Below are 15,202 nucleotides of genomic sequence, written 5' to 3'. Positions count from 1 at the left end.
AGGATTAGCTGAACTACTGTAGAACTAGTCATGTAACACAAAAGCTATTCTGTCTGTTAATGCTGATAAAAGCGAAGCTCTAATTTAAAAAGCTTTTGAAGTATGGTTGTTTGAAGAAGTTCTATGCATAGATGTGTTAAAACTGTACCAAGGAAGCCATGCATTTGAAGAAATACTTGTAAGGCCAAGGCAGGAACTGGAATTTATGATCAAAATATAATGATGACAACACAGAAATTTTAATTTTCTTTGCATAAGAATGAATTTGTTAGCTGATGATAAGAGCTTTGAGTTGGCAGAAGTGGTGTTTAGATTAGTGTGATCTTGCACCGTTCGTGCAAGGTTTGCACAGTTTGCACTGTTGTATGTGGTTGCTTCTGTAACTTCTATAGTAAGTTCATAATATGTACATCTGTATAGTCTTTCTCACTGGAACTTTCCAAATTATTGCAAATATTAGTTTAGCCCCATACCCCTATGAGTGAAAGAGATGTTCTCTCTTGTTTTTCACATGAAGAATCTTTTAAAACAGGGAATGATTTATGTTTTCAAGTGTCTTCCAATATTGAGTGCATCAATAGACAGCTATACTTACTAGGTTTGTGATCTGTGGAAGCTTTCAGAAAGCTCATTGTTGTATTCTGAGCTATAAAGAAAATCAGTGGTAGAGCCAGAATCAAAGATACTGCTTTTAATTGGTAAGAGTTAACATGTGTCCCTGTCCCTGCTGCTTCTGCTGGCAGAGGCTGTAGGTTATTTGGGCTTTTTCAGCTGATAATCAGAGATAATTCTTAGTCTGGATACTAACATCAATACTGATTTTGTTTTGTTTTGTTGTTGTTGGATACAATGGATGTAAAAATTTTGGATGAGATTCAGAAAGATTTAAGGCTGCTGACCCCTTTTTAATTGCTACCTCTCTACTGAACGTAATGAGAGGTAAAACCTTGACCCTTCTTGAATCCAATAGGGGACAGCCACATAACTAAGGCATGTATTTTCTGATTTTGAAAGTTATATGTATTATATTTATTCCACCCATGTTAAAGAAAACTGCATAAACCCATTTGTTCTTCCAGGAGTGTATTAGAGCCTTAGGACGAAATAAACCTCATACACCTTTCAGAGCAAGCAAACTTACTCAGGTGCTAAGAGATTCATTCATAGGAGAAAACTCCCGTACCTGTATGGTAAGTTGATTTGGTTAACTGTTTGTTTTGACAATTAAAAAGAAAAAAAGATGCTAGCTGTTGTCCTAGTTTTGGCTGGAATAGAGTTAGTTTTCTTCCTACTATCCACTCCAGTGCTGTGTTTTGGATTTGGTGTGAGAGTACTGCTGATAACAGTCTACCAGTATTAGGAGTTTGAACTTAAGTCTGCATGGTAGCAGGCTGTTTAGGTTTTCCAACCCACTCACACCACATATTTTTTCTTTCTCCCTAGTAGGAGAAATTCCTCTCAGGATGACTACCTGTGCTTTTGTACAGTAATGCCAGCAGCAGGATGTAAGAGAAGACCAGAATTATCTAACCTTCATCAGTATCAGTCTCCTGATGCTGTGCTGCCATAAAAATATGTTAGTGTGCAGGACCATAAAGATGTTTGTCCCAGGTAGTGCCTTTATGGCTCTCCTGAAGGGAGCACAGATGAAAAAATTGGACTACTGAGAGGAAATAGGACAAACAATGATGCCTGATCATTCATATCACATTCATATCACATTCATATCACTGTTGCCTGATCACAGTTAATATTTTTGCTGAGTGCTAGAGAGAAAGTGGGATTTTCATGGCATTTTATTTGTCAGGAAAAGGAAGAACCTATAGGTAGGTCATATCTTCCAGATATGTCTGATAATAACTTAGCTATCAAGTATTGTTTACAGATAACTTAAAACTGAGGAAAGAAATACTTAGGAAAACAGTTAAACTCATACTTAACATTACCGAGTATGTTTTTTGGACTGACCAAAATAGTTCTCTCAAATCAGACACGAATCAGTATGGTTGAACAGAAAACAACCTACAAAGATATGTACGAATAATAATATCTCAATTGTTTGCAGGCTATATTAAATTTACTTTCTACTGAGCTGTATATTTTCCTTTTTGAGAAGTGTTTATTTTTTCAGTTAGGACTGTGCATTTACACAGGATGTTACCAAGACAGAGAGATGGGGGAAGTGGACTGAATTTCTATGAATTGTTAATGTTCCAGATATGGTTAAAAAGAATTAAATTGAAGCTTTGACTTGACATCTGTCTCCATGAGATGTTATTGTCTAGGGACAGCTGTATATAATAGACAGTTTTTGTAGAAGATCTCAAATAAAACTGGAGATTAAATAAAGTTAATTTACCCTTACATCTGTACAAAATGGTTTATCAATGTGTGGCTTGTTTTTCTCCAGATTGCTACAATTTCTCCAGGGATGGCATCCTGTGAAAACACTCTAAATACATTGAGATATGCAAATAGGTATGATAAATGTTATTGCTTATAGCTATACTGGCTGTTGATTATTGACACTTGGAATAGTGTTGTTCTGTGTTGTAGAATTATTTTAGCTACCTGAATATTTTTATTATACTTGCATTTCTTAATAAGATTAAATCCAAATTACTGATCCACGGTCATATTTAATTTGTCACTTTTTACAGCCATTACAATAGAATCAATAGAAACTGCATTTAAGCCATTATCCAGGGATGGATAATGTGGATTGCAAGGAACATGGGAGATGCCACTATTAGTTTTGCCCCTGCTCTGAAGGCACCATCTCTTGCATTAAGAGAGTCAGTATTCATGATGATTCCCAGGGGTGTTAGCTGAAATACCTTTCTGCAGTATGATATTTTTTTTTTGTTTTTCATCCCCTTGGTGGAACTGCATGCAGCTGCCAGTCTGTTTCACATATATATGAGATTTTATACTTCCCAACTTCAGGCAAACATCTGAGACTCCAAAGTAAAAGAGTCAGTTAATCCAACAGTGACTTTGTAATCACCGTAGAGCACCTTCAGAGGCTAATGCAGCACCTCTGAGACCTCTACTGCTCTCTGAAAATGTTGGTCTCTCTTCAGTGAGTGTGAAATGAGCCTTCCCCTGCTGCAGTTCTCCTCTGTTTAATCTCTGTGGAGATGGGGTGATGAGGGCCTGTGTCTCTGCAGTCAGACCTGTGACCCAGAGACTCCCCCACACTTTGCTGCAAAGAACAAAGGAAGCAAACTCTCCTCTGGGCCATCAGAAACCCTGGTTTTGCCAGAAAAGGCTACTACTTACTGGCCTGCTTGCCCCAGTGAAAGACAGGGCAGAACCACATCTGCTCCTGCTTGGCTGGGCACCCTGGCCAGTCACCATTTGGGCACAGAGGGCTGCTAGGAAAGCTTACCACCAGCTTCTTTAGATATCTGAGTCTTTCTGTGTCAAGATGAAGGGAGCTAGTGGCAAACCCGCTTGGCTTGGACCAATCTGTGTGATTTTCTTCCTGGTGAGGAGGAGGCATCTACTTCCCCTGCTTACAGCAATGTAATGAAGGGCCTTGCACATTCATCAAGACTTACTGGATCTTTTACCCCTTATAGAATGTGTGTTGCTGGAGTGGCTCCAGAGGAAGACACCACAAAACTAATTAAATACCTATTTCTAGTATATTAGACAGTTGCCCTGAAACTGTTCCTTCCCCTTGCTGTTAAATTTGTGTGTTATGGAGTAAATGCCTGTCACTGTGAAGTTGCTTCATATATTTTGTGCGTTTTAGTTCTTAATTCAGTTTTTTATTTTAGCTTTTTCCTAGCAATATTATCATTTGCATAGTATAATTAGTTTTTAGGTGCTGGACACCAGTGTGTTTGCAGCATAAGACAGGGGGCAGGGTAAGGCCCCTTTAAGGCTCTAGTGGCTTGATACTTTAAAAGGAGGCCATGCAGTGGAATATTTAATGTAGAGCAAATTTTATTAACTGCACGAATGGAAATCTGGAATTACTTTTCTGAAAACACTACTATTAGAGTTCCCTTCAAATTAGCAGCACTGGTTTTGTTCAGTTTTGTTAGTGATCTGTAAAACTTCTGTTTGCAGAAGTTTTAAATATGCTGGCACACTTGTGTTGTAATATGAAAATGAATTTATAGCTGAACTATTAAAGAACTATGCTAAAAAACTAGATGTCATTTTAACTGTGTTTATGAGAACATTTTCTTTTAATTTGCTGCTGTATTTTGCTGCTGCAGAGTAAAGGAATTTGGAATTAGTCCTTCGGACATTCCCTTCTCACAGGGTAGTGGCAGTCGCTCTGATCTCTCTCCTTCCTATGAGTATGACGACTTTTCTCCTTCAATCACCAGGTCTACTTCATTCTATACATGGAATCTTTATTTTTAAAGTTTTCTTTTTGGCTTTGTAATTTTACAGACCAACCTTTCATTATTCCCCTTGCCTCGAGTCACTCATACTTTTTTTTATTATTTTGTTTGGCAGGTGATGGTTCTGCATGATCTGCAATCATCTCCCCAGTATTTTGTTCACCCTCCCTTAAACATCTACACTCTGTATCCAAGCTTGCTAGTTTCCTTCATACATTTTAAAAAAAGTGGTGGTGTCACCTTTGCAGATTTAGTGGACCAAATCTGACAAGTCTGTGTTTAGGGTAATTTGAACACGTGTATTTAAAACAGAAAATTTCCATACATATATCTTTTTTTAAACTTCTAGTCACTCAGAAGAAGAATGAAAAACAATTCCTGTTGTAGTAAAGAGGTGCTACTTGAAAAAAACGTTTTTCCCTTTAAGAAAAAGAGTATGTTCTAAAACTTGATGTACTTGCGGGCTTTATCCTGTCTGTTTCATGAACTTGCTTTTAAATGGGCTTTTTTTTTTTTTTTGATAGAATCATTATCAGCCTTTTAAACTATTTTCATGCTCCAAGAGCCTGAGATTTCAATAAGATATTTTTACCTTTGAAATTATTTTAATTAAAAGATCTGCTAGTTCTTTGAGGTACTTGGTTGTAAATTACTATTTTCTTCAGAATTCTTGGAGGATTTTTCTGTAACAGCTAGTGAAGTACTGACTGACTAATGTTTTAAAAGCACAGTTGTGTGCACAGAAGAAGAAAGATGGTCAGGTTTAGGATGCTGAATGATCTTTTCTTTCAAATATTGCTCATTGTTAAGAAGCAATATTTGAGGGTTTGGAGATTTTTGCCTTCTCAATTGTTAGTGAGTAGTAAGATTTCCATCAGAATATGCCTCTTGGTAGACAATGGATGGTAATCCACCTGCAAGTAGTTGAAATTCAATGGTCCGTGCTTTGTAGGAGCTGGACGAAAATTTTTGTCACTGGAAGTACAACAAATTTGTGAAGCTGACATCATCATCCCTATTAAATGCATTAATTGTGCATAAACCCATAGAGCTTTATTTTTGGTTGTAACTGTTTTGCACAGGAAGTTACTAATTTACAGATGAAACGTTTTCTGCTGGCAGGGTGAAGGAGCTGACAGTCGATCCCAGTGCTGCAGGAGATATCCGTCCCGTTATACACCATGCTCCTAACCAGATTGATGACCTGGAGACACAGTGGGGTGTGGGGAGCTCTCCTCAGAGAGATGATCTCAAGCTGCTCTGTGAACAAAACGTGAGTGGTTTACAGCATTAATGAAGGAGATGATGATAAATACAGTGTCAGAACAAGTCTAGAGTAATGTGTATTTATAGCCTGTTATCAAGATCATTAAGTAAATACAGCACATCTCTTCACCTTTTCAGTTTATGGCATTTCATTCATTCCCAGACAAAAAAGAACCACGACCAAAAATGTTTCTTGAAGGCTGACAGGAGAATGTTTTATTTTTCTTCACCTTCCTTGCTCATTATGGCTTTTAATGTCTAAGTAGGGTCTGCACTAGGCTCTGACATTCTGTGGTGTGCCTTTTTTCCAGGATAGCTTCATATTTTTTTCAGGCAGTTAGAAATATCCTGGGACACTAAGCTGTTTTATTTAACACTCTTGTGGTTTTCAGCATTATTTTCCCTGCACGTAGCACCCATTTCAAGTCAGCTTGCCATTCTCTGCATTTCACCTGGCTACCCATCACTCTGCTTGCCATCCTGATTTCCATGCAGTGAAACGAAACCCTAGTGCACTGTTTGGGAGAGAGCCACATCACGTTCCCAGCATGTCTGCCTGGGAACTCAGCATCAGGGAGCTCAGAGGCATCATCTGAAGGGCATTTTCCCCTCATTGCTGATTATCAGCTCTAGTCCTGGTTCTGTAAATGTTCAACAGAGATAAAACTCAATTAGTTAAAATGGTGATGAAAGATGGAAAGTTCCTTACTGTCCTAACTTACTTTTCACAAGACTCTCTGCCTTCTTAGACACCTCTTCATGGTCTCTGCTGTATTTCTCATTTTAGTAACTGGCTTTTCTTCCAGGACTCTAAATTGTATAAGAACATGCTAGTAACTTCTTTACTCTGGAGCTGACAGAGTACTGGAGCAGGCTGTCCAGAAATGTTGTGGAGCTTCCTTCTCTGGAGACTTTCAAAACCCACCTAGACACGTTCCTGTGTAACCTGCTCGAGGTGAACCTGCTTTGGCAGGGACATTGGAGTAGATGGTCTCAGGGATCCCTTCTGACCCTTAGCATTTTGTGATTCCTAGAGCTCCCCTGTCCTTCCAGACAAATACCCTTTCTGATCATACCTCGTTGTTCATGCTGAATTAAATTAAGCTTTACAATATGTTTTAAAAAAGATTTCACAGGCGTTGTGTAAGGAACTATACTGTCTTGCTAAAATGTTATTTACAGCCTGCCTAGCACTTCTCCCTTTGATTGTTAACTATTCATTTCTAAAGAAGCCCTGTTTGCCCCAGTTTGCCCATTCTTCTCATGCATTAATCACTATGTACAGTTTAGATTTCTGACTTTACACTTACTCCACTTTTTTTCCAAAGGTTTAATATAATTTTGATTTCCTGAAATGTATTGAATAGAATTATTCTCTTTTTTTAAAAAAAATTCTGCCTATTGTGATATGCAAAATAGGAAGCCCTCACCAAAATACTAGTTTTCTGTAGGCATGAAAACCTACTAGAAATGAATATTCTTCCCTTGTGGCTTCCTCTTCCCACTATTCTAACTGGTTTTTATTAATGTGGAATATTCTCTTTTCTGATATCCACTAGGATTAATGGCTGGAAATTTTTAGTGAAGTTAACTTAAACTCTGTGAACATTTTTGAGTTTATTACCCTCTCTGCTCATTTCTGGTGGTTTTCTTGTTAGAAGTATTAAATTCTGTTTTTGACAGGTTCTGCCTTCTGTGTATTTCTGTTTGCGTTCTGTGATGAGATAGATCACATTCAGTGTGCTCCCTGTAGCCACAGCTCTTTCCAGACTAACAAGCTTTCCCATTGTTTGTAGGAAGAGGAAGTTTCTCCACAGTTGTTTACTTTCCATGAAGCTGTGTCACAAATGGTAGAAATGGAAGAGCAAGTAGTAGAAGACCACAGGGCTGTCTTCCAGGTAAAAGATGGAGCTCTACTTCGTGTTATGATAATCCAGGAGTTCAGGTTTTCCCAATGAAAGGACACACTCCTGCATATGTAGGATATTACCTGGTCATACTGCTGGTGTCAGAACTGGTGTCTAAACTGTTTTATTATGCTAAGTCCATTGTAGCAAACAAATGGGGAATGATCCGATAACCGCTAATCATTGTCCCCATGATGAAAGAGAAGTGTATTTCTGTGTCATCCCAGAAATTTAGAATTTTTTTTCTTCTCAACACACATTGCCAAGTCAACTGTGTTCATTGTAAGAAAAGTTAGAAAAGAAAGGTGGTTTCTTTTTACTATTTTTAACTATTCACTATATTTTCTCTTGCAGTCCTTTCCAAGCATTAGTGACTGTTTTTTTTTTTTTTCTAGTTGCAGGGAGCTTATTCAGATTGATCTTGAAATTTTTAATTTTACTATCTACCCTATGCCACTGTTCCTGTGCCAGAGCTGGCAATTAATAGTGATGTCTGTCAGCACCTTTTCTGTTTGGTCATTTCCTTCTAAGAAACTGTAATATTCCCTCTACGTATCTCCTCTGAGTATCCTGTTGTGACGTTTTCCTCTGAGATACGGAGATCCAGAAGAGAGATGCATATTTCTAACTGCCTGTTTGCTTGCTTTCTAGAATACGTGAAGGTTTTCACTGCCTATTAGTCAAGGTCTTTAGAAGGATAACTGCCCATGGAGTGCAGTGCTGGTCTGTAAAAGGCCACGAAGCCTTTCACATTCACAAAATAAATTGTAATAATAAGTTTGGGTTACTAGTTACCAGAAGGAAATGTGAGTTGCTTTGGTTTGTAACCTTATGTTCTTGAGGCAGGTTATCCATTTGGCACGTCTGCTGCAAGAGAACAGCAGGGCATTAAACCTGTAGAGAATGCACACATCTCCTCAATTTAGGTATCTAACTTAGTGGAACGTTGATACGTGTTTATAATACAGTACGATGCTACATAACTACATTTTACAACAGATGTAGAGATTCAGTTATTACAAAACTCTAGCCCTGAGGTAAAACATGGAGAAGTGTGGAAGTCATATGCCATAGCTCCATCCAAATGCTTGTGATTTCTGGACATAGAAGCTGCATTATTTTAAGATGTTGCTGCCCCGTGTGTCCAGCTGGCCTTCTGCTGGAGATTACTGCGCCTCCAAGCAGTCACTGGAAGCAAACGCATCCAAGCCTCAGCTCCCTTCATGTGCAGCATGGCTTGTTAGTTTTTGCTGTTGGAGGAGGTGGGCTGTGCCAATACAAAATCTATTAGCTGTACCTGGCAGAAGTTGTCTTCCATCAGCTTTCTTCTGGAAGCTACTGATACAAAATGCTCTTTCCTAACAAAAATTCTAAGATAGATGAACAGAATGAATTGCACTCTGGAGACATCAGTCTGCATCTTGTGTCTTGACTGTATGAGTTTATATTAGATGAGTCCTATCCCCATGTGAGCTCTATCTGCCCTGAGAGACAAAACACATACATGGGGTTTGGCTTATGCTGTCAAATATTACTTGGGCTACTGAGGATGGAAGGCAAAAATTAATTTTAGTATTTCAGGCTGAGCATACTTAGAACTGTTAGCTGCTTTCATGTTTTAAATTGAAACATTTCCAATGGGACCAAATTCTCCTGATCACAGGTTTGCATGGTTCTGTAAGCTTTAAGCTCGTGGCTGCATTCTTCTTTGCTGCAAGACTTTTTGCCCGCATTTTTGGTAATGTTCAGAATGCAAAGATGCACAGGAGCTGCTTTAACCAATCTTTACTGTACCCATACCTGTCTGGGGAGTTAGCTCATGTAAGAGTGAACATAAAATAGCTCTTCTTTTATACAGCTTCTCTTAAAACTGGTGTTGATTACATACAGAATTATCTTGGCTCCTTGACTGCAGTAATGACACTGTGATTACAGTCAGTGGCAACCAGCCCATACTTAAAATTGAAGCTTGACTTCAAAGTCTGATACCTGCTTAAGGGGGTGTAACTGACATAAAGTTCTGTTCTCTGGGTTCCTTAGCTTTACAACCACCTAATGTTCTGAATTTGAAGTAAAACTGGTGTAGCTCGGGTTTTCTTGTTGCTGGTATAGCTGCTAGGATTAAGAAACAATGTAGAAAGCATGCAGTTTTGCTCAATGAGGGAGTAAGGTTTCATTTTAGGATTGAAATCTGTTTTACTGAGGTGACCGGAGAGTGTAAGTATGGCCATCTTGAAAGAAGGTCTGATTCAGCTCTGTGTCTTGAAACTTGTCTTGAAACTTTGCTAATGTATTTATTGTTTTTTTTTTTTTTCACTTTCATTTAGGAATCTATTAGATGGCTGGAAGATGAAAAAGCTCTTCTAGAGATGACAGAAGAAGTAGACTATGATGTGGACTCTTACGCCACCCAACTTGAAGCAATTCTTGAGCAAAAAATAGATATTCTGACTGAACTTAGAGGTAGGTTGCTTTTAATCACTTCCATGTACATTATTAGCAGTGTGTTCTAATATGTCGTGTAGACTTGCAGTAATAATGAGGAAAAAAAAAGGTGTGGTTGTGTTTTAGGGTCTTTTTTCCCCTTATGCTGCCCTGCAGTGTTGTGAGGAAGGAACAGTTATTCTGCTGCCTAAGAACAAGTTCACATCTGTGCTCAGTTCATTTTAGTTCAAAGGAAAAATTTCCACTTAACATCGAGGAAGTATAAATTTGATCCTTTCTTTTCCTTTGCTCCAAAACAATAAGGGCAGGAAAAATAAAATCCAAATGAATTGCAGGAAAAAAAGAATGAGGAGAAAGTACTGGGAAACTCTCAGTTCCTGCTCTGTTGCATTTTGTAGTGTAGCGGCCTGTTGTCAGTGGCCTATCACTTTTAAAATTGTGCTTAAGAGTGGCATCAAGCTCTGAGTAGCTTTGTTGGTGGCTTCCTTTTTTTCTTCAGCAGCCTTTCTGTCTGAATTTTGTCAGCCTCTCTTTGTTGAAAAACAAACTGTAGATAATTTTTAGTGCCCAAAATTGACTCCACCACTTGTCTTCTAAAGTCAGCTTGTCAGCTTGGAACATCATGGCAAATGAATTTTACATTTTAGTTTCTGTACCTATTTAGACTCCAGGAGACACGCTAAACTGGTAAAAATTCAAGGATGGAGTTGGGGGCTGAGGAGTGAGGGTGTTTTTTTTTAATCTGTGTTACCTACTTATAAGATAAAATCTTAATTTTTACTCAGTGTGACTATCTGTTGTAAGTTAGAAGACTACATTAAGCAAATCAGATGTGGCCTGCTTGCTTTGTAAACATGCATTGGCACCAGTATGCTTCAGCAAAGAATTGGGAGGTACCTTCCCTTGCTTTGTATGGATGATGGCTTCCTCTTCAGAAGATGATAATCTGAGACACCAGCAGTGAAAAAACAGTTTTAAGTGATTCCCTGTTCTTTGAAAACTTAATAGATACTGCTGTTGAAACAAGGTACTGGAGTAAACGCTTAGATATCTCTCAGATAGCGATCCTGGTGTCTTTACAGGCAGCAAGATAACATGTACAGCTTTACAGGAGGGATGAGCTGGGTTCTTCCCAGGAGGGTTAAGTAAAAAATTCTTAGAAATTTTCACAGAAATAAGACAGAATGTCACACTGCTTTTCTCAGGTTTCTCCCATTATTGTTATAGTTATGATGAAATGCTTGATGCATTTATCAATTTACAGTGAATAACTTCCAAAATTTAATCACAAATACTTTTCACCTTCAAAGCAAAACAAAGGGTAATAGAGTTTACTCTGCTGGGTTTTAGAATGTACAGCAGTGGCTTAAGTGCAATTTAGGATACCTCTAAGGACGATTTGGAATGTGCTGGGAAGGAAAAGAATGTATGTGGTGTGAATCTCCCTGTGCTCTGTAAGTTAGAAGCAGAATTTAAGTGTGAACAGGTTACACGCTGGGAATGCAATTGTGCGGTTTCCAATCCTGTCCTGCCTGCAGACAGAGGCAGCATCTAAGGGACTAAGTTGCTAAGCAACTTGATTGTATGGTGAGTATTGAATTAAAGCTTATCTCAATCCTCTTGTAGTTTGTAGCGTCAGCTGTTTTTGTGGAGGAATGTTCTTTGTTGTGTGTTAGGGCTGGGATGCGGAGTGTCAGGGCTTAGTTTCAAGATTTGTGTTGTGCACAGGCACATCAGTATTCATGCTCTCTTTTTTATTAAAGATAAAGTGAAATCTTTCCGGGCAGCTCTACAAGAGGAGGAACAGGCCAGTAAACAGATCAACCCGAAAAGACCACGTGCCCTTTGAAACAGGCCTTTGCTGCTGCTAAAGGAATCCGTGAACCCATACTGCTGTAGCACACGTTTGTTACAAAACCAAGTGGCTGTAAGAACTCAACTACTTGAAAAGTGTAAAAACGTTAGAAATGTCTGTGGAAATGTCCTGTTTCTTATTCACCTGAATGACATTTTCAGTTTTGTGTGAAATGCTTCTATGATGTCTACAAAATGCTTCTAAACCAGACAGCACAACCATGCGGGGTTCAGATCTGTGAAGCACTTTGTTTAAAATATTTCATTTATTCAAATTGTGAACTTTATGTTTGGAAATACTTGCCATGTTTCTAATACTGAAGTAAAACTGTGGCCATTGAAGTCACAGTAGTTTCCTTTTGACTCTATTCAGTTTTGTTACGAAGACCCGCTGTGCAGTTTTCAATTGTGTTTGCGTGCATGCACACCTCACTAGTGGTCGTACAGAACTTCTCTTCTACAGACAGCTGTGCTTACCTCTTCCCATTCTGTGCCTTGATGAAGGCTACTTAACCCTAAACACCCTCTTTCTAAAGCACAGCCTTAACAAACAACATTCCTTGTTTGTCGATATGAATTACTTTTTGTGCGTGTACATTTTTCATGTGTTTTGAGACTTCTTTTTTGGTGGCTAGTTTCATTTCACAGAATGTGCCATATCATTTGAGCAGGAACTGTAAGAGCTGTTAAGAGTGGACAAAAAGATGACATTCCATCCTCCGTGTAAAAATCTGGAATCTAGATTTATTTGAATACCATAAAGAATGGTTATATAATTCTACATTTTCTCTGTAATAAAACCAAACCAAAACAGAACAAAAAAAACCCACATAAATATGTTAGTTGATGTATAATAAAGGGTTATGTTTAAGTACTGAGGAGACTTGTATCTTAGTATAATGCAGATGCAGAGTATGTGGTTTGGCGTGATAGTGCTTTCAGAGTAAAGGTACCATACATCCTTTGCTTATGGATAACTGTCAAATTATGGGGATACAGCTAAATGCTTACATATTTGCCTTCCACATACTGTTAAAATTTAGCTTTTGATGCATGACAAACTTACATGTACATTAACTGTAGTTTGTAGGTAGAGTAGCTTTGTTGCTTTTAAAAAAAAAAAAAAAAAAAGTAGCTAATACCCATTTTCCCCTTTGTACAGTGCCAGCAGCTGAAAAGTGGGGTGAAATAGTACCATTTGAGGATTTTGCACAATACCTCTATTAGCACCAATAGAAATCCCAGAAATACCTGAACTCTTGCAAATGGTGCTGTGTGTATCAGCACTTTTTAGGTGGTGGCACTAAAATTATTTTTTGGCAAGTCAGTATCCAAAAAAAATTGACCTTTCATGTAAGAACTTCTTGTCAAATGAAGAACTGTAGACCTCTCTAGGAGTTCTCCCTGTTTCCAGGAGTTCATATCCAGACTTTCCCTTCGAACTGTTTAAAAATTACTTTTGGAATACAGGCCTGTATAAGGGAAATAAAGGGAAGGCAATGACAAGAGAGTTAAATGAGCCAGGAATTCTTGTAGTGTTTAATGTTTGTATTTCTTACAGGAAGGTAGGCTATGAGAAGCTCTTGTTGCATCATGATTAAAAGTTAAAAAAAAAAATCCTTCTGTGTGTAAACATGAAAACTGAGGCAATGTAGACTTTACATAAATGTGTTTAATAAATTAAACTAATAACAGATGAGAATTTACTTCTATGAAAATTCTGTTGTGCTTTGGGAAGGGTTTCTTGAGTTACTTATTCTGAATCACAGGCCTTTTGAAAAGTGTATTTACTTCTCAAACCAACTCTACGGTACAGATTCGTCTTATAGGAAAGAGTTCCTCAGAACACTCTCCTGATTTCAGTTTTGCAGCGAGTCCTAGAAGAAACATCACACACCTTGCTGAGGATTTAAGAACATTGTCCATCCCATTTAAAAGAAAAAAACCCAATGAACTAGAATGAAGCAGCTTTTGTTAGCAGGCAACAGAACAAGTTGTATAAAACCAGAGAGTTTCTTTGAAGCTGCTCTAGAGAAACCTTACTCTCTAAAAAGCCTTTGAACATTGAGACATCCCGCACGAGACACTGTGGCTTCCCTACTGTTCCTCCACGCGAGCCTAGAGCCACAACCAGGCTGCAGTTTACCATCGGTACCAAAGAGGACAGTGGCATTTAGGGCACATCAGCTTTCTTCTAAGCCTTGTTAATGACACGAGTCTGGTCAGGTAACAGATTAAATGGTGTCTGTGACTGTTAAGAGAGTTTTTTTGGACAAAGCCTACTATAAAGGTCATAGTTACAGATACTGAAGCAGTGAGAATCAAGATAAAATAGATACAGCTGGTTACAGCACTTGAATTCCTGTAGGCCACTGCTGTGATGTGCTGGAACTCCTTGAACAGGACTCAGAGAAGCTTGTTTCCCAGCTTGTAGAACAGAAGCATTTGGAAAATGTGACACAAATCTCCAGCACTTGTTCCTTCTGTCTTAGTCTGAACATATGGCTGTGGCTGCTTACTTCACTCATACATTGGTTCTGTATGCAGTGAAGCAGCACTAGAATCACTAAATTATAAAATAAATGAGCAATTCAGTTCTCCAAGACAACCTCTCTGGATGCCTGCAAATTCAAGTGCGTATTTCTGTACATGCTTCTCAATTAATGACTTCTAAATAATAGATATCAGTTGTGTACAGAATGAAGTTATATCTTAGAGGAGTCTTTGCTAATTTGCCTCTTCACTACTTAACAGAAGAGTCTTACAGAAAGAGATATGATACGCATGAGAAATAGCACACAATATTGCTAAGCATGCTATGCATTTCTATGCATGCATGGTAGTTAATACACAGTCCTGCCTTCACACCTGCATGATGCTAATCACAGAATGTTAGGGGTTGGAACGGACCTACAGAGATTGTTGAGTCCACCCCCCCTGCCAGAGCAGGACCATCTAGTCTAGGGCAGGTCACACAGGAACACATACAGACAGGTCTTAAAAGTCTCCAAGGAAGGAGACTCCACAGCCTCCCTGGGGAGCCTGTTCCAGTGCTCTGTAAACCTTACAGTAAAGAAGTTCTTCCTCATGTTGAGGTGGAACTTCCTGTGCTCCAGCTTGTGACCATTGCCCCGTGTCCTGTTGTAGGGTACAAGTGAACACAGGTTGCCCTTTTCTTCTTGATACCCAGCCCTCATATATTTATACACATTAATTAGATCCCACCTAAGTCTTCTCTTCTCCAGACTCAAAAGCCCCAGGTCTCTCAGCCTCCCCTCATAGGGCAAGTGTTCCAGTCCCCCAGTCAGACTCATAGCCTCTGCTGGACTCTCTCGAGTTGATCTCTGTCCATCTTGAAATGGGGAG

At 38.7% G+C, this 15,202-nt stretch overlaps 1 protein-coding gene across 1 annotated transcript; it reads left to right on the top strand.

Annotated features, from left to right (window-relative positions):
* Positions 1-1,079: 1,079 nt before the first annotated feature.
* On the top strand, positions 1,080-13,528 carry LOC103774840 (kinesin-like protein KIF2A; the record flags this gene model as incomplete). The annotated part of the gene is made up of 6 exons (XM_008942270.1): positions 1,080-1,190; positions 2,411-2,478; positions 5,487-5,637; positions 7,427-7,528; positions 9,865-10,000; positions 11,746-13,528. Coding segments are annotated over 6 exons (654 nt in total), but the record flags the coding sequence as incomplete, so codon positions are not given.
* Between the last annotated feature and the right edge of the window lie 1,674 nt (positions 13,529-15,202).

This window comes from Merops nubicus, unplaced genomic scaffold (genome assembly GCF_000691845.1).
Source record: "Merops nubicus isolate BGI_N331 unplaced genomic scaffold, ASM69184v1 scaffold17936, whole genome shotgun sequence".
NCBI classification, from domain to species: Eukaryota; Metazoa; Chordata; class Aves; order Coraciiformes; family Meropidae; genus Merops; species Merops nubicus.
The sequence above is the reverse complement of the archived record's forward strand: the minus strand, read 5'-3'. Positions and strand labels throughout refer to the sequence as shown.